The 20005-nt window shown below is 38.2% G+C and overlaps 1 protein-coding gene across 7 annotated transcripts in view; it reads right to left on the bottom strand.

The window, feature by feature from the left end:
- The window catches only part of LOC121864645 (UHRF1-binding protein 1-like), a 126636-nt gene that overhangs the window by 42801 nt on the left and 63830 nt on the right, over positions 1–20005 (bottom strand). For all 7 annotated transcript variants that reach the window (XM_042363763.1, XM_042363760.1, XM_042363764.1 and 4 more), the window contains 4 exons: positions 15535–15627; positions 12276–12442; positions 6562–6808; positions 2126–3597 (listed from right to left, as the gene is read on the bottom strand). In XM_042363763.1, coding sequence (XP_042219697.1) covers positions 2126–3597; positions 6562–6808; positions 12276–12442; positions 15535–15627 — 1979 coding nt within the window. The remainder of the gene's footprint in view (positions 1–2125; positions 3598–6561; positions 6809–12275; positions 12443–15534; positions 15628–20005) is intronic.

Below are 20005 nucleotides of genomic sequence, written 5' to 3' on the forward strand. Positions count from 1 at the left end.
CTAAAAGGGGGGACCACCTGTCCAAAAAAGCCGATTGTCTGAATCTTCCGGCAAATGTGCTAAATGTACAAAAGCAATAAATAATGATATAAAAAACACCATAAATACAGTACATAATATCCTGACCACTGGGGTTAGTTGTAAAGATTTTTCCAGTGAAAAAGGCCTAATTTTGAGCAACTTGTTACTGTACAGTAGTCCCACGGTTAATGAATGGTTCGATTAATGAAATTTCGGTTAACGAATTAGTTCCCATAAGGATTTTCAGTTCGATTAACGAACAAAACTTCGATTAACGAAATCCTTACGACAAACACGTTTTATTGTGCGCATCAGCTGATCGGCTAGTCCGCCAATACAGTACAATAATTGGTTCTATGTTTACATTCGTGTTCTAGTGGAGTAAATATCACGAAAGTTGGTCTCTTGAATATTTTTGCATTTTTATATTAAAATTTAATTATTGGTCATTCTAATTTAGTTAACATATTGATAATATATACAGTACAGGGAACAGTTTTTGTGCGCCCATCAGCTGATTGAATCACCCAACAACGCTTCTCAGTTTAACTTTGTTTACAGTGGAGTGAACATCGATTTTGTTGGTCTCTTGCATATTTTTGCATTTTTACATTAAAATTATTGGTCATTCTGAAATTTAGTTAACATAATGAGAATATACAGTGCATAAATTATTATGAAACACGAAGAAGGCAATAGAACCAATGCACTCCGTAAAGAATATGGCATGTCATCATCGACTGCCTCTACAATCAGCTGTTTAATATGTAAACTAAGCTGCCGGGAATACGACATACACACCTCAAAGTAAGTTAAAATACAGTATTCTATTGCTTTTTATTTATTATTGTACAGTATACTATACAGTACAGTACTGTATTTAGTTTATATTTAATGTTTTTTTTAATTCTATTACTGGTATACAGTACTTTGTATGTACTTTTTCTGTGAGTTGGAACCAATTACCCAATATCCCATTAAATATTAGATTTGGTTAACAAACGACTCTGTGGAACGAATTGTGTTCGTTAACCGAGGGACCACTGTACTCACTTTGTACTCAAATGTACTACACTAATGGACTAAAAATTTTATCTCTTGAGCAAACAATGTGATGTTTATACTCAAATTATTTGCTATCTTGCAAGGATTCCAGCAATGCAAGTTATATTCTGCTAAGTTTAGTTTGTGACTTTTATAAGATAAAAACTTTGAACCTAAAATTACCTTCACCCTGGCTGGGGGGAAGGAGAGGTGAGGCGTTGACAGCCAGCGAAGAGATAACAAAATGTGTAGTTATCAGTCATATAGAGAGATTTTAAGTTTTTCACTTATAAAATGTCACTGAATTGACTTACCAGAATATAACGTACATTGCTGGACTTCTTGCAAGATAGTGAGTAATTTAAGTACATACATCCCATAGTTTGCACTAGACATAAAATTTTTAGTAATTATTTAGCATATTTGAGTACTGTACAGGTTTGCCCTAGGACAATTATTTCTTTTACCCCTTTTCACAATATGTATTTAGGATGGTGCGTGCATGTCAATGAGTAAAATTAAATGAAAAAAGTTACGTATATCTACCCGAAAATATGAGTTGAAAAACTTGTACTGAAATGTACTACACAAAAGGACTAAAATGTTTATATCTTGTGCAAACCATGTGATGTTTATACTCAAATTATATGATATCTTACAAGGATTCCAGCAATGTAAGTTACATTTTGTTAACTTAAGTCTGTGACATTTTATAAGATAAAAACTTTAAGCCTAAATCCACCTTCACCCTGTTTTGGGAATGCTTCTTAGCCCAGAACCCCCAATTTTTTTGTCAGAATCTTCTGAAATCTGGATTTACAGGGCACGGATCTTTGAGGGTTCACTGTTTAAATATGATTCTGTACATGCCTCATCCTTTTAAAAGTATGAAAATACTTCACTTGGATACTGGCAGAATGTAATGGGTTACAACTTAAGAGATACAGTGTGCAAGTTATTGAATTTGTGGATACTTAAATTTCATGCCTAATATGTTAGCTACACAAATTTTTACATTACCTACAAAACAACACACAAAAGCCTGAAACTCAACACTTACTGCATCTTTCCTTCTGAAGGAGCTGGTCACATCAGATATTTCACTGGGAGTTGGTTCTTCAAACACCTCTGAGGCAAGTTCTACAGAAGATGGAGGTGGCTTGTGTTCCACACGAAACAGAGCATCCATTCCCCCTAGACCACTGTCTGAGCGCTCTGGGTCTATGTTGACCAAGATGAAGTTGTCGCTGTCAGAACTCAGGTCACTACGAACTGAAAGAGTGTCACTCATGTCTTCTGGACTAGTTTTCACTGCAGACTCAAGGGTGGACATAATACTTGTAAAACCACTAGTAAGGCCTTTACGCATGGAAGTTAAGCCTGCATTAAGATTATCCTGGAGATTTAATTGCATCACCGGGCCGTTGTTGAACGAAATTTGATTGTCGGTAAGTTGGCAGCTTCGTAAACTACGCGGCAAGTTGGTCAAGCTACTTGACAGTTGTCTGCTAGCGGCATGTTTTACAGCAGTTGATGGTGATTGTTGCTTACCTGTGTTGACTGGAGAATGTTGACTGACTGGGGGCTGGCTTATGTTGCCATTGGCAGTGTTTGCTGGCTGCCTGGTTATGGAGGTAGACACTGGCACAGGTTGTGGAGAAGTAAGCTGATCAACACTGTAGGACTTAGTGATGTCACTGGTAATGGAGCAGGCATCTGTTTCACTTGCCCTCTGGACTATACTGTGTTCTGAGGCAGAGTTTCTGACTTCACAACTAGGCGATCCTAGATCGTGGAGATCTGCCGTGGACGACGAATCAGGAAGGAAACTCTCCATGTCCCCAGCTGTGAAGTCTTTACTGGGATGTGGTGGTGGCATCACTAATGATACATCCACCTGAGGCACCACGGCAGACACCACTAAAGTGTCCCCCAGGTTCTCCTGAGCTAAGGCTACTCCTGCCATGTTGGGGTGAGTCAGGATGTTGATTGTATCGAAAGTAAGGTAAGATGTGAGTTCTGTAATAACATCTAATTGTCGCATAAGGAACAGGTACTGATAATGATTAAGTTGGGCACTGACTAGACTTGGTGTGTAAGCGAGTATGTGTATGGCTGCTTCTGGCCGGCAACCCTCCCCTCTGTCCCCGGGAACACTGCCAGGGTCCTTTTTAGCTTCCCCACTACAGCTATTGCAACCTTTATTGGAGTCCTCATCATAAAAGTTTCTTAACAGATGCCTATGGGGTCTTGGGTCTTTTTCTTCACACAACCCCACACTTGACTCTTTAGTGGCAACAGATAGACTAGATTTGGGCTTGATGTAGATCCAGAGGGATAAGGGAAAGGCATCTACAAAAGGAACGGGTCTGCTTCTTGCTGCTGGCACCCCAAAGAACTCCACCCAGAGAGGTTCACAGTGCACAAAGAGTATGTCTCTTGCCTGCAGCCAGAGGGCATCATGCTTCATGCTGGAGATGGCTTCATATAATGAGCTCTCTACTATGGGAGGGTCTCTTACATTGTCTTCAGCTGTAATAAAGTAAACATTTGAAAATTTGAAAATTTTGAACACAGTACATAATACCACACCTTGAAGAAAAATTATTACCATGTTTGTAAGGAATAGTAATAAGCATTCAACAGGTCATGGGTGTGGAATATAAAAAAATCAGTCATTTATATTTTAATGAGTCATCATGCAACTATGGATAAGTTGAAGTTAACTACCTCTTATGATTATGTACAAGTTTCATATTTTATATACTGTATATACAATACAATGGAGTCTTGATAATTTGCGGGTTAGGTACCAGAAGACATCGTGGATTATAAAATAACAAATTATAATTTAATCGATTTAAATGAAAATACTACATACTGTAATTAGTTGGATTCCAGAGGCCAAGAAATACCCACTAAACATCATACAAAATACATACAAAAATACAGTAACACATAGATGTTGAACAAAAACTAGTTCTATACAGTAATAAATAAACAGCTCCTTTCTTTCTCATAATTTCATGTGGGTTATTCTTATGCTGATGATTCTACTCTTCACTCTTCTTCAGATTTTCCCCTTCCCCCTAATTCTCGAACTAGATCTGTTTCTAGAGCTGATAACATTTCATCTATCAATGCGGATCTGTGCAGCATCTCCGAATGGGGAGGTAGAAACTTGGTTAAATTCAATAGTAATAAAACTCAGTATTTACCAATTACACTTTTCAAATTAGATGATCTCCCACCAATCACATTTCAGGACGCAATCATTATGTCAAATTCTAAAATAGATATGCTAGGTCTCACTATTTCCTCTATTAATGTCATGGAAGCCACACATCCACAACATTGCTAAAGCAGCCTCCTGAAAGCTGGGAATGTTGTACAGATGACTTAGCTACTTCACTCATTCATCCTAACTTGGAGTACTGCTCTCATATCTGCTCTTCTTCTGTCCAACTGTTAGGTAGGGTAGAATCAAAGGCATTTCGTCTTATTAACTCTCCTCTTTTAGTTGATAATCTTTCTTCCCTTTCTCTTAGCCGCAATGTTGCTTCACTCTCTCTCTTTTACAGGTACTTTAACGGGCAATGTTCGGTGGATTTGACATCCTTTGTACCGGCGGCAAGGCCGTGGGCTTGTAACACTCGTCTTGCCCACGGTGCCCACAGTTTCTCTGTGGCTGTCGGTCACACTAGAATAACCTGTTATAGTACATCCTTCTTTCCTCACACAGCCAAACTGTGGAATGATCTGCCCTCTTCTGTGTTTCCATACTCTTACAATCTGTCTCACGCTAAAAAGCTGGTTTTCCAGCATCTTCGTGGTGTAGATTAATATGGTTTTTCTTTTCTATTTTAATTTTTTTTATCCTTATTCTGCCATGAATTATGAATACTTGACTTCAAAACTTAAAAAATGAGTTTGTGATAGAGGCATCTGCGAATTGAAGAATGTGAATTTGTATTTCATGAATTATCGAGACACCACTGTACATGTATAATTTTTGCTTCTGCTCTCATATCTCTTCACACCACAATGAAGGGTACAGTAGTAAAAACACAGACTTGTCATTCACCCATTCTTACTGCTGTAAGTTACATTCTACTACAGTGGTCCCTTTCAATAATAATTCCTCAGATATCAGTCTGTTTATCCTTGTCACTTCACACAACCTAGTATCAATCAGCACTTGATGCCACGTTCCTCACTCATTCTCCCATGTATGTTTGTCTTGATAAGTATCAAAGAGCGAAACAAAAAGAACTGAAATGGAATATATGTAAATAATGGCACGGAATGAAGAGATGAAGGCCAAGAAAGGATGCAGGAAGGTCAGACTTGTAGGTGACCACACCAGACAAAGGTATCCTTATACAGCTGGCTAAGCCAAGGTAATCCTCAACACATTCAGTTCTATACCTTCCATGCATTATGAATATATATACTGTAGAAATTTCCGTTAGCTAGAATCTCCAGTACCCAGAACTCTCCAAGAGCCAAAAATGATTTTGAGCCTTTCAGAAAATTCCGGGAAAACTCTTTCCATTTTGGGCATGAGAACGAGTTTCCGAGGATGAAATTGCGCACATTTTCCGGAAAATTTAAGCGAAAATCTTCTAAACCTCTCCATTCTGGGCATGGGAAAAATTTTTTATGGAAGTTCTGAGAATTTACATAATGCACTGATGCATCCCAATGTGCTGGATGTAGGGTGGGCTAGCTGCTTGAATAACTTTGGCCAAAGAATCATGCAATTACAGTACTAGTTCATATTCTACTGCCATTGTACAAGGTTGATTCCTCACTCACTGTTGTTTTTTCAAACAAGTTATGCTGTGCAGTACTGTACATTACTGTACCAGGACACAATCAGCCAAGAATACAGTGTTAAAGCAGTGATAAGATATAAAAAGTGATGACAGTTATGTGTACTGTAATGTACATTCAGCAGAGAGGAAAGTGTATGTCTACTGTAGGCTAGTGTAAATGTGTATGTGTAGTATACAGGGCATGAACAATCCCTAGTTCATGGTGGGAGAAGAGTAACAGTAACATCTGTTGCAGTAGATGTTACAGGACAAAGGCAAGCCATCCTGTATCATCATATCACCATTTGGCCTGCCTGCATCATATCACAAACTCAAGACAACAGCATCTGCTGGTAAGTACAGTATATACAGTACATTATAGTAGTATCCATTATTTTATTTATATGCAAAATATTGTATGTGTACAAAGGCATTTGTGTAAATAAATACAGTTCTGTGTCTGTCCGTGTGAGATGTGTAGTTTAGACTCCCATAGTTTGGATTCTTGGAAAGCTTACCCCAGTACCCAAAAAAATTCAGGGGATGAGAAAATTGTCAAAATATCTGGAATCTCTCATTCCTGGAAGAGCTCTGCACCAATTATTCTGGCTAATGGAGATATCACTATCAGTATACTGAATCTATAAGTCTTAATAAATAATACATTGATCAGACTCACCCATTGCATGCTTGACAAACTTATGACATATAGGCTGGAAGTCTGTTGATGAAGCAGGAAACGTTGAGGCAAAGAAGAGTTCTCCCTGCTGGGCTGCATCAAGACTAGTGACCAGAGATGCAAGGGACCCTGGGATAGTTGGGTCGGCTGGTCGCACATTGGAGAGGTTGAGTCGCGACGCCTGAATGTGCATAGCATGTGGACGGTCTCGCTGGTTACTGTGTTCACCCACTCCATCAATGATTACCTGAGACAATGAAAGGAAAGCATCCTAAAAATACAGCTTTCTTTTATCATACAAAATCTCTGTCCAGTAACAATATTATCTTTCCCTGTTCAGTACCTATTGTATGGAAGGGCTTAGAACTAATAATTAACTAGTCACTTAGTAGAAGTTACAAGTGCTGACAGGTGTCATCTTGTAGACTTTAGCTAGTACAGTACAGGGGCCGCATACTCAAAAGCATTTACGGGACTGCATCTCTTTGTTTACCCCGTAACTGGACTTACAGACTCCGATCAGTATACTCAAAACAAATATTTGGCAGCGTACTCCGTAAGTGAGCCTATATTTGAGACCGTAACTTACAGGACCTCCTTAGGTGCTGTAAGACGCTCAACCCAGATATAGTAGTAGCGATTTCATGATAGCATAACAAAAATTAATAATACAGTCATGCGCCGGTTAACGTCCTAGATACGTTCTTGGAATCGTGACGTTAACCGAAATGGACGTTGTCAAATCATCACAAACTTTTTATTTACACTTATGTGTATGTGGAATACTATATACGTACATATACACTTTTACTGTTAAATCACTACTGTAATGTGATACAGGTGATTAATTTTTATCTCTTGTGCAAAATACATGACGTTTATATTAAAATTATTCACTGTTTTACAAGGATTCCAGCAACGCCAAGCAGATGGGGGAGAGGGTGGGAGCTAGCGAGGGGGCGTGGGGGGAGGGGAGGTAGTACGTTTGACAGTTGGCACAGGCCCAAGTCTAACGTGTGTATATTTATCAGTTCTTAGGTAACTAAGCTTCTCTCTTATAAAAAGCCAGTGAAATGACCTGGGTGAATATAATTAACATAGCTGGGATTCTTGTAACATACTGATTAATTTGAATAAAAACATGCTATAATTTGCACTAGACAAAACAATTTTAGTACCGTAATCAAATTAGTACATGTGCACTCCAGCTTTGCACTAAGAAATCTATGTAAATCTACCCAAAAATACAGTTGAAAAACTTTTTTATAAAATGTACTACAGTACTGTACACTAATGTACAACAATTTTTATCTCTTGAGCAAAATATATGACGTTTATATTCAAATTATTGGCTGTCTTGCAAGGATTCCAGCAATGCAAATTATAATCTCCTAACTTTAGTCTGAGATATTATATAAGATAAAAACTGTAAGCCTAAAAGCCTGGCTGGGGGGAGGGACTGATGGCTCCGCCACCCAGCGAGGGGTTGGGGGGGTTGAGGTGATAAGTTTGAGGTGAAGGTCTCTGTGTGTTTATTTAACAGTCCTACTAAGCTTCTTTCCTTTTAAAATGCCAGTGATATGACCTAGGAAAATATAATTAACATAGCTGGGATTCTTGTAAGATACTGATTTATTTGAATATAAACATGTTGTAATTCGCACTAGACATAACAATTTTAGTACCGTAATCAAATTAGTACATGTGCACTCCAGCTTTGCACTAAGATCATTTATTTCTTTTACGTTTCTTTTAGTATGGTGTGTGCATGTAAATGGGTGAAAATAAATGAAGAAATTTGTGTAAATCTACCCAAAAATACAGTAAATTTTTTTTTATAAAATGTACTACAGTATTATACACTAATGTACTACATTTTTTATATCTTGAGCAAAATATATGACGCTTATATTCAAATTAATCTCTGTCTTGCAAGGATTTCAGCAATGCAAATTATATTATCCTAACTTTAGTCTGAGATATTATATAAAATAAACATAAAGAAATCACCAATCTTTTATCTTGAACACGAGGGGGGGGGAGAAGGGGGCGGGAGGTGAGGTGATAGAATGTCTGGCATTTGTTTGTTTATTTATTTATTTGAGATAAGATTTGACAGTTGGCGCTGAAGGCCTGCCTGGTGTTTATTTATCATTACTTAAGAGTGACTAAGCTCTTCTTATAATTTTCCACTCAAACGACCTGGGTGAATATTACTTACATTGGAGGGATTCTTGTAAGATAGTAATTTATTTGAATGTTTTTTTTTTCAATTTAAATTTTAATTGTTTATTCCTTGATGGAGGAAGCGGGATCCTAGTGCTGTCACTTGGTACCCCTGTACCGTAACACCAGAAGCAACTGGCTAGTGTCACAAGTATATACAGTCATCCCTTGGTTATCTCGCCTAATTGGGACCCCACCGATAACGAAAGTACAGAACCAATGGGATATATTCTAATTGGTTCCAGGCACCCAAGACCCAACCCCAAGTTTCCATTTTACGACCATTTATACCCACTAAATATATATATAATGTTATGGTAAATATCATAAACACACATAGGCATGGCTAGGTTTATTACAAAGTGACGAAAAGGGTACGCTTAATACTGTAGTCCACAAAACATGTAGCTATGCTTTTTTTATTTGGTCCCCCGTCATATGAGTCCGTTTTCTCTCACATCAGGACGCCCGAGTCCTCCGTTTTCTCTCCTAATCTTAGAGTGCACCAGAAACTTTACTATTTTTAGTAATGCCACAGAATTTGAAATTGCAACCCCAATTGCAACTGGGGTTGCAATTGTTGAGGCAATTAGATATGTCTGATTACAGCAAATGTGTTACAGTGGTCCCTCGGTTAACGAGCACAATCCGTTCCAGCATGTTGCTCGTTAACCGAAAAACTCGTTAACCGAAACCATTGTTTCAATTGGTTTTTGGGTAATTCGTTCCAGCTCACAGAAAATTGCCTAAAATCAACAAAAAATGTAGAAAAGCACACTTACTTTGAGGTGTGTATGTAGAAGGCTCTTGGATGATGATGACGGGAATTAGAATGGGGATGGAGGAGAAGAGAGAAGAGAAGGCATTGGGGTGGAAGAGAAGTCACCCCATGGCACCATTTCACCCATAAAATTTTAGTTCTCTTGGTGTAATTCAAGATTATTTTCTTTAAATCAACACTGCACTGCATTATATATTGTCAATATGTAAAATAAATTTCAAAATGACCAATAATTTGCTTGGAAACACAGAAAAAAAGCATTTAGTTGAAGAGAGTCTCAAGCAATATGTTACCTCCACTGAAAAGAGAGAGAGACTAACGCCCGTTTGTGTGTTAATAGGCTGGATGGCGAGCCAGAAACTAGTTTCTTTACCTTCAATTATGTTCAATAATTGTTAAAATGACTAAAAAATATTAATATTAAACTTTTAAAATTATTGAACAGCATAAACTTCTTGATATTTACTAAAATAGTAAGGAATTTAAGCCCTAAAACCGATTACTGTATTGGCGGACTAATACTACAGCTGGTGGACCGCCAAATGCAAGCGAAAACATGTTGAGGTCGGCTTGTAAAAAACTCGTTAATCGTGGGATTGCTCGTTTACCGAAGTTAAGAATCTTATGGAAGGTAATTCGTTAACCGAAATCTCGTTAACCGAGGTGCTCGTTAACCGAAGAATCACTGTACTGTATTGTCAATTTGTAGGTGAAAGATTTTATCCTCAATAGATGTAGGTTAACATTTCGCCTGTAGGCAAATGCTTAAAAAAGTCTAAGTAAGGAAGCATATTCCTTTAACACATAATATCTGACCAGTATGAGGAGGATTATCATGTCTCCGTCAGGGGGTCGTGGAGTGGTGGTCCAGCAGGTGTCACTTTTGGGGGGGCGGCGGCACGGACGTATATGCGATTGGACGTTGTTTGGTCGGACGTTTACCGGCGCATGACTGAATATGTTGTAATAATGCTTATTAGACTTGTTTCATCATAGAATAATGAAGAAAATGTTTTGTACACCAACTTACTAAAATACGATATTACAGTTAGACTTTCTAGCTCTTTTTTTTTTTTGACGATAAGAAGAGGCTTGAGTGTTTCTATTTGTCGTGGAATGGAAGAGACGAAGCTTTTGTCTTCCTACAACTTTTCAAGTAATTTGTACCAAAATTTTTATTGTCCACATTTATGGTACAAATATTTTTTGACTGAGTAAACTTGCAGATAAAACTTATTAATGTACCCAAGACTCATAGTTAAATAATACCTAACCCAATCTAAGTTTGTCAAATCTAATAAAGAAGAGGGGTAAAAATTTACAGTGGTATAGCATTTTTTTTCGTAGAAAAAGAATTACCGGTATGTTCATAGATTTTTTATCCGATACATTCAGTAGTGATTTTTTCCGCTGCAAAATTAGTGAAATTTATCTTACCCTAACAAAACCTAACCTTACCTAATCTTACCTTACCTTATCTAACCTAACCTAACATTACCCTACCTACCCTAAGAAAGCTGCAATGCAAATGACAAACAATTAAGTTCTCTAGAAAATTTTCAATCTTTTTAAAAAATACATTTACAGAGACAACAAACTTTTTCTAATAATTTCTCCAATATATAAAGGTTAGGTTAGGCGGTTAATATATAGGACTAACCCACAAATGAGTTATTTGTATTACTGTTCTCATATGGTAATCTTTTCTTGTGCAAAAATCTCGATTTGTAGATATTTAGACACCTAGGCACCCACTAATTTGTTTTCCAAGCAGTAATGAGTCTGCGCTCTGCTACGGCGCTTTTCCCCGGGCTCGCGGCAGTTTCAGTTTCAGCATGATGCATGGAGGTTGTCGCCGGTCTTATATAACACTTAAAAGATCTACTCGCCAGAGTAGTGGACATGGTGTAAGGTGTATTGTATAATACAGAGGAGTTGCATAGACAGAGGTAGGTAGAGGCATTGCTGTCATTTAGAATTGTTTGAGTATCTGCAATAGCTGTTCTGATGCCACATTACTGATAGCCAAAACACTTCTCAGGCTGAATAGTGATAATGAGGAAGGCCATGCTGGTGATATGGAACCTTCAATACATGTAGATCTTGAATGAGTGGAAGCTTAAAGTTTTCAATTTTTAACCGAGTGAATTGTTTTATTTGCTCATGAATAACATTTTCATAGTGATTAACAATTTCTGAAGCTCTTCTTTGTTTTTCTTTATATCAGAAACAGTTTGCTTTGCAATACCGAATTCATCAACAATCAAAGACACTGATTAAGTTGCCTCTAATCTCTCAATTATCTTTAGTTTATCATGAACACTTAATTTTAAGCTAACATGCATTCTTTCCTGCATTTTTCTCAGATGCCATTATAACAGCTTTAAAAAGTAATTTTGGGGAACTAGAAATGAATTTTGGTAACACTGCAACAAGTATTGTAAAATGCACAGTCATTGCTTTGAGACTGAGGAGAGTGGGGTTGGAAAAACACATAGTGTCTGGACAGTCTCCGGACCGAGCACATTCTGTGCAGATTAACCAAAATCCTGATAAAAGAGGTCCGAATTATTGAGGGTCTACTGTAATCTTGAGTTGTATAATAAAAAAAAATTATTTTAAGACAGAATGGCTAGAGTAACAAAGCTTATAAGAAAACTTTAAATATCCTTTCAAATTTTACAAAGAACCAGCTTGAAAGACTTACTCTGGGCATGATGGCCTCTAAGTATACGTCGAGGTAAGAACTGGGCGATGGCTCGGTAACAATGGCACGTTGGAGGCTTTGGGCAAAGGAGTTGAGCCAGAGGATGGAGAGTGGGTCAAAAGTTACCTGTACTGGGTTCAGCTGCAGGAATAACTTTGGAGGTGGCACTGAAAAAATAAAAAGTCTATATTAAAAATAAATCCTGTAATGTATACTGAAAGTGCATATTTCTCCTTATTCTTATTATTATCATTATTAATACAGTACTTTATATTCTGTTTTACTTAAAAAATTAGAGTACAAGTTTCAAGATGGATGTGTAAAGACCTAAAGTGAACAAAATACAGTCGCAGTCAAAAGTAACCATCCATTCCTCCTACCACCACACCCACAAGGTATTTATATACGATGGGTCACAAAAGGGTAGGGGGGGGTATTGATGGGGGAAGAGCTGGGGGGGGGGGTATTGATGGGGGGAGAGCTAGGGGTGGTGGACCTGAGTACTGAGTAAGGTAGGAGGGCACAAGAAAACTCCAGGAGGTTATAGAAAAGGGAGGACCTTGGATGGGCTATTGAGATTCTGCATGATCTGTGTTGGTAAATATTAAAAATAAATTATATGGCCATTCTCATATTCAATATTTCTCCTCATATCAGTGTTATTGTGAATATCAAATTACCATTGTTTAAAACCTGAACCACAACCTGAAAAAATTATAAATTAGAGAATGGATAGCACATTATAAAACTCATAAAATATGGGTCCTCATCTATTACTCTTTCAAGCATGTAAACCTAATACTGTAGTGTAAATTGAAAAGAAAAAACTACATCCATCCTTCTTTCATCAATTGCCCTGCTTTCTTCAATCCCTGTCCCCTTTCTGATGAGCCCTCTCTCGTGTCAACCATTCCCAATCTCCACTCCACATGACTTGCCAAGCAGAAAGGACCTGGCCAGGCACAGGTGTTGGAGGTGGAGTGGATGAATACTTTTAACTGAGACTGTACATATAGAACAAGTCCCAGAATATAGGTGTTAATTCCTCATAATAATTGATGAATAAATCCAGAAATCCCAATTTATAATTAAGACTATGTTAAGCAATGAATGAACAAAGATTTCTTCATTAAAATAGCAGTAAAGATGAACCGTATAATAAGTTACACGTTCCTGTCACAATTACTGTACAACCAAAAACAGGTTCTCTTACTAAGAGTTACCATTAAACTCTTTAACTGTGATTTTAAATACTGTACAGTACAGATGTCTAACATCATCTATCAAAGACTGAGTCTACAGACATATGAATATTAATTTTTGAACAGCTCCCTAAACTATATATTTTTAACAACAAGGCTAATTCTCAACTTAGCTACCCCACCCATACATACAGGGGGTGACTGTTGGACTCCACCCATACATACAGAGGGTGACTGTTGGACTCCACCCATACATACAGAGGGTGACTGTTGGACTCCACCCATACATACAGAGGGTGACTGTTGGACCCCACCCATACATACAGGGGGTGACTGTTGGACTCCACCCATACATACAGAGGGGTGACTGTTGGACCCCACCCATACATACAGGGGTGACTAATGGACTCCACCCATACATACAGAGGTGACTGTTGGACCCCCACCCATACATACAAGGGGGTGACTAATGGACTCCACCCATACATACAGGCGGTGACTGTTGGACCCACCCACATACATACAGGGGGTGACTAATGGACTCCACCCATACATACAGAGGGTGACTAATGGACTCCACCCATACAGCAGGGGGGTGACTAATGGACTCCACCCATATACATACAGAGTGACTAATGGACCACCCATACATACAGGGTGACTGTTGGACCCCCACCCATACATACAGGGGGTGACTAATGGACTCCACCCATACATACAGGGGTGACTAATGGACTCCACCCATACATACAGAGGTGACAGTGAAGCCACCCTTACATACAGAGGCGACTGTTGGACCCCACCCATACATACAGGGGGTGACTAATGGACTCCACCCATACATACAGGGGTGACTAATGGACTCCACCCAAACATACAGAGGGTGACTGTTGGACCCCACCCATACATACAGAGGGTGACCATGGACCCCATCCATACATACAGAGGGTGGCTGTTGGACTCACACATACATACAGAGGGTGGCTATTGGGGCTCACACACACATACATACAGGGGTAACCTGTTGGACCCCCACACATACATACAGGGGGTGACAAATGGACTCCACCCATACATACAGGGGGTGACTAATGAATCCACCCCATACATACAGAGGGTGACTGTTGGACCCCACCCCTTCACATACCAGAGGGTGACTGTTGGACCCCCACCCATACACATACAGGGGGGCAAATGGACTCCATACATACATACTGGACTCCACCCATACATACAGAGGGTGACTGTTGGACCCCACCCATACATACAGGGGGTGACTAATGGACTCCACCCATACATACAGAGGGTGACAAACGGACCCCATCCATACATACAGAGGGTGGCTGTTGGACTCCACACATACATACAGAGGGTGACTGTTGGACCCCACACATACATACAGGGGGTGACTGGTGGACCCCACCCATGCATACATGGCTTATGGACCCCACCTATACATAAAGGGTGTGACTGTTTTGGACCCCACCCATACATACAGGAGGTGGCATATGGAACCCACCCATACTTACAGGGGGTGACTATTGGATCCCACCCATACATACAGGGTGTGGCTTATGGACCCCACCTACACATAAAGGGGGTGACTGTTGGACCCCACCAAGCCACAGTGAACTTAATTCTCTTATGCAGGACTTCCTAATCTCACAACTTCAATTACAATGACTGGTTATATTTTGTTGTTTAATAAATATAACAAGAGTTCCTGACTGAAGTCCCTGAAAATCTATTCAATTGGGAAAAAACCTTAAAGATCCCTGTTGTTTTACACAAGCCAATGTGTCTTTGAATGAAAAATGCATGAAAGGTTGCATGTAATTTCCTGTGCTGGGGTTCATCCTGTAGCCTGAGTTATTTACATAAAGTGGGCTGCCAATACACTACAATTTTTTTTTTTTTTTATAAAGCTATCAAATTCTGATGCAATTTAGGAGGTAACATTAAGAAAACAAAATTGTGAAATGTGTGTTGCTTTGCATGCCCAGACAGAACACAGAGTAGACTTAGATATAACAAAATACTGTACGCCTATAACTGACCTGGAAATTCAGAGTCTGCCGGGAAGTAATAGGAGGTAAATTCCAGGTGGAGGCTGGACATCTGTGTCGGTAGTTTGAAACGATCTTTGTCCCCTAGAAGAGTTCACCAGTTTTTGTAAAGTTTGTACACTATAACAATACTCCAAATTTGTATATGAAAAAAATATATATATATGTATTAAAATGTTTTATTGTTGTCGTCACAGAAACTTAAAATTTTTTGTAAAAATTGTACAGCACCAAAATCATCCAGGTTTTACTACGAACAATTGATAACTGTCACACTGCATTTCACATTCCAGCACAAACAGTCTTTGACATATAAAAGCACACTCAACTATAGAACAAACTTCCCTCTTCTGCGACATTTACTGTACAGGGTACAGCTCCTCCCCGACTTACGACGGGGTTAGGGACCCAAATCCAGGTCGTAAGTCGAAATGGTCTTAAGTCGAAAATGCTTGAATAATGCATAGAAAATCTAAAATTGGTGTCTCTTTTTCTTCTCAGCACCACAAAACTCTCACTTTTAAGCTTGCCAGCCATTTTAAAGTGAATTACAAATGAAAATTTTGTCTGTGTACTGACGCTGGGACTCGAAAATACGTAATTTAACAAAATTTTGGTACGACTGAGGCAGGTATAAGTGCGGGTGGTCGTAAGTCGAGTAGATTGTAAGTCGGGGAGGAGCTGCATATGTATACCACAGTAAAGATGACAGTGACACTCCACTGTTTACAACACACTGTACACCTCACACCACTGCACCTTACTCCTGATTTACAAGTGATATATACCATCATTATAACACAAGTGCATCATCACAAAAATTATTGAAAATTTATCTGACTAATGTAGAGTGAAAGTGGATGGTGGTACCTCTAGCCTGGTACCAGGTTGACAATCCCTTATCCGAAATCATTGGGGCCAGATGCATTTCGGATTTCGGAATTTTTCGGATTTCAGAATGGTTAGGTTAGTTTTTTTTTTTTTCAGGGATCAGCCCACTCAGGCACAGGTCACTGACCCACATTGGGACCTGGAGGGCTAAAATATAATAACAATTATAATAATAGTAATAATAATAATAATTCATAGGTCTAGGTCGTGTTTCTCACTTTTGATCTTTTTTTCATTCTTGTATTTCTTTATTATAATTATTATTATTGTTATTATTATGATTATTATTATTATTTTATTATTACAGTATTATTGTTATTATTATTATTATTATTTTATTATTATTGTTATTATTTTATTTTTGTTTATTTTTTATTATAAATTTTATTTACTATGAATAATTATTACTGTATTACATTTTCGCCCCCAGGCCCCGATGTGGGTCAATGACCTGTGCCCGGGGGCTAATCCATGTAAAAAAAAAAAAAAAATTAAATAAATAAAAATTTGCTCCATGAAAAAACTTTCGGTTTTCAGAGGTTTTCGGAATTTCGGATTAAGGGATTGTCAACCTGTAGTAGTAATGAAAATGGGCTCAACTCCTACTTTTCACACAGATAAGCAATGCTCTCACCCACCTTCACTTCCCTAACTGTAAAGCTTAGCAAATATTCTCAAGTGCTTAACTAGACAGCCCCACTCTGTGGGCGGCTGCCCAATTTCAAACAATTCAATACATCTTCTTGCAAGCAAACTGTCATGCTTCATACCAGTCTTTCTTCTTAATGCACATACACCTCATAAACTTTTCATAATGAGACTAAATCTGCATCACAGATTTAATATTGACAGTGGTCCAAGGACTGAGGACTGTTAAATGTTAAAAGGGTTCAATAAATCCTACCTATCTCAACACTGCAGACATGCAATATAACACACCTTAAACCACCTTAAACATCAAATAAAACATATTACAATCACAATTATAGAAGTAATTAATTAATAGTAAAATGATGACAATAAATTGAAGGTAAAATAAATCTCAAGTGTTAAAAACAGTGCACAATAAAATACAGGTTGACAACCCTTTATCGGAAATTCCAAAAACCGAAAAGCTCTGAAAACCGAAAGTTTTTTGTGGAGCATTTTTTTTTTTTTTTTTTTAACAGGGATTAGCCCACCCAGGCATAAATCACTGACCCACATCGGGGCCTGGGGGGCGAAAATATAATAGTAATACTAATTGTAATAATAATAATAATTATTCATAGTAAATAAAAATTTTAATAAATAATACACCAAAATGAAATAATAATACTGTACGTAATAACAATAATACTGTATTAATAAAATAATAATAATAATAAAGAAATACAAGAATGAAGAGAGATAAAAAGTGAGAAACACGACCTAGACCTATGAATTATTATTATTATTATTATTATATTTTCGACTTCCAGGCCCCACTGTGGGTCAGTGACTTGTGCCCAGGTGGTATAATGAAAAAAATAAAAATTTCCGAAATCCGAAATGCCCCAAGGATTTCGGATAAGGGATTGTCAACCTGTACAGTGATCCCTCAGTTAACGAGCGCCTCGGTTAACAGAATTTCGGTTAACGAATTACTTTCCATAAGATTCTTAACTTCGGTTAACGAGCAATCCCTCGATTAACGAATTCCTTACGAGCGCCCCTCAACATGTTTTCGCTTGCTCACTAGCTGTAGTATTAGTCCGCCAATACAGTAACCGGTTCTAGTGCTTAAATTCCTTACTATTTTAGTAAATATCAAGAAGTTTGTACTATTCAATACTGTAATTTTAAAAGTCTTATATTAAATTTTTTAGTCATTTTAACAATTATTTAACATAATTGAAGTACAGGGAAACTAGTTTAAAGCGCTCCAAACAGCCTGTCAACGCTCCAAACAGGCGTCAGTCTCTGTGTCTTTTCAGTGGAGGTGACATCTTGCTTCAGACTCTCTTCAACATAAACTAATTTTTCCGTTTTTACAGTGAATTATTGGACATTTTGAAATTTATTTTACATATTGATGATATATAGCGCAGTACAGTGTTGATTTAAAGAAAATATTATTTATTTACAGCAATTAATCTTAAAATTTTAGTGGTGAAATTGTTATTGAATCCAGAATGGGTCCAAAGAAATCTAGAAAGACAATTTCAATCCAGGTGAAACAGGAAATTATTAAGAAACATGAAGAAGGCATTAGAACAAATGTGCTTAACAAAGAATATGGCATGTCAGCATCAACTGTGTCGACAATTCTTTCACAGAAAGACAAATTCAAGTAAGTGAAAGTGAGAGCCAAATCTATCAGAGTGTTTAAAGGTAGATCCCTAAAAGCAGAAACAGAGAGGTTACCGGTACTTCTCATTTGGATTAGGAAAAAACAGATGAAAGGTGATTCAGTTTCGACCGAATTTATTTGTGAAAGAGCCAGGGAGATTTACGAAAATTTAAAGGCAGATCAACCTAGTTCTTCAGGCACAGAGTTTGAAGAGTTTAGGGCCAGCAGGGGCTGGTTCAAAAAATTTAAGAAGAGAAGTGACATTTTTAGTGTTGTTAGGCATGGTGAGGCTGCCAGCGCTGATAAAGAAGGGGCCGCAAAATTTTTAGTGGAATTTAAAGAACTGATGGATGAAGAAAATCATCTTCCACAGCAAGTGTTCAATGTGGACGAAACTGGGCTGTTCTGGAAAAAGATGCCCAAAAGAACATTCATCACCAGAGATGAAGCCTCTTTACCTGGGCATAAACCCATGAAAGACCGTCTCACTGTATTGCTTGGTACCAGTGCTTCAGGGGATTTCCAACTGAAGCCTATGCTTGTAACCCCAGGGTGTTCAAGCAACAAAAAGTGGTAAGAGGACGGCTTGGAGTTTATTGGAAGTCCAACCGTAAGGCATGGGTGACAAGACAGCTCTTTAATGAATGGGCAGTTGAGGTGTTTTGCCCTTCTGTGAAAAGCTACCTAACCACCAATAAACTCCCTTTAAAGGCTCTTCCCCTTATGGATAATGTCCCTGGTCATGACCCTCAACTTCCCAGCACTTTGGGAGTCTCAATTTGACTTTGTCAAAGTGTTGTTTTTGCCTCCCAACACTACATCAATCATACAGCCAATGGACCAGAATGTGATCAGCAACTTAAAGAAGCTGTACATGAAGAAAATGTTCAGGAGGTGTCATCAGGCAACTTCCACTGATCCTGAACTAACACTGGCACAGTTCTAGAACACACAATTTAACATCTTGGAGGCTGTAAAATTGATTGTGTCCTCATAGCAAGAAGTCTCCACTAGATCCCTCAATTTTTCATGGAAAGCACTGTGGCCATCAGTAGTCCATGATTTTGAGGGATTTGAGGAAGAAACAGAGTTGGACCAGGAGATTATGTCCATTGGTCAGTCATAGGGCCTTGAAGTGGAGGAGGATGATGTAGAAGAGCTTGTGATGTCTCATGAGCAGGAACTTACTCCTGAAGACTTGCAGCAACTGGATGAGATGTTAGAGGCTGACATTGGTGAGGAGGAAAAGGAAAGTGATGA

This window comes from Homarus americanus, unplaced genomic scaffold, assembly GCF_018991925.1.
Source record: "Homarus americanus isolate GMGI-L3 unplaced genomic scaffold, GMGI_Hamer_2.0 scaffold57965, whole genome shotgun sequence".
Classification (NCBI taxonomy): domain Eukaryota; kingdom Metazoa; phylum Arthropoda; class Malacostraca; order Decapoda; family Nephropidae; genus Homarus; species Homarus americanus.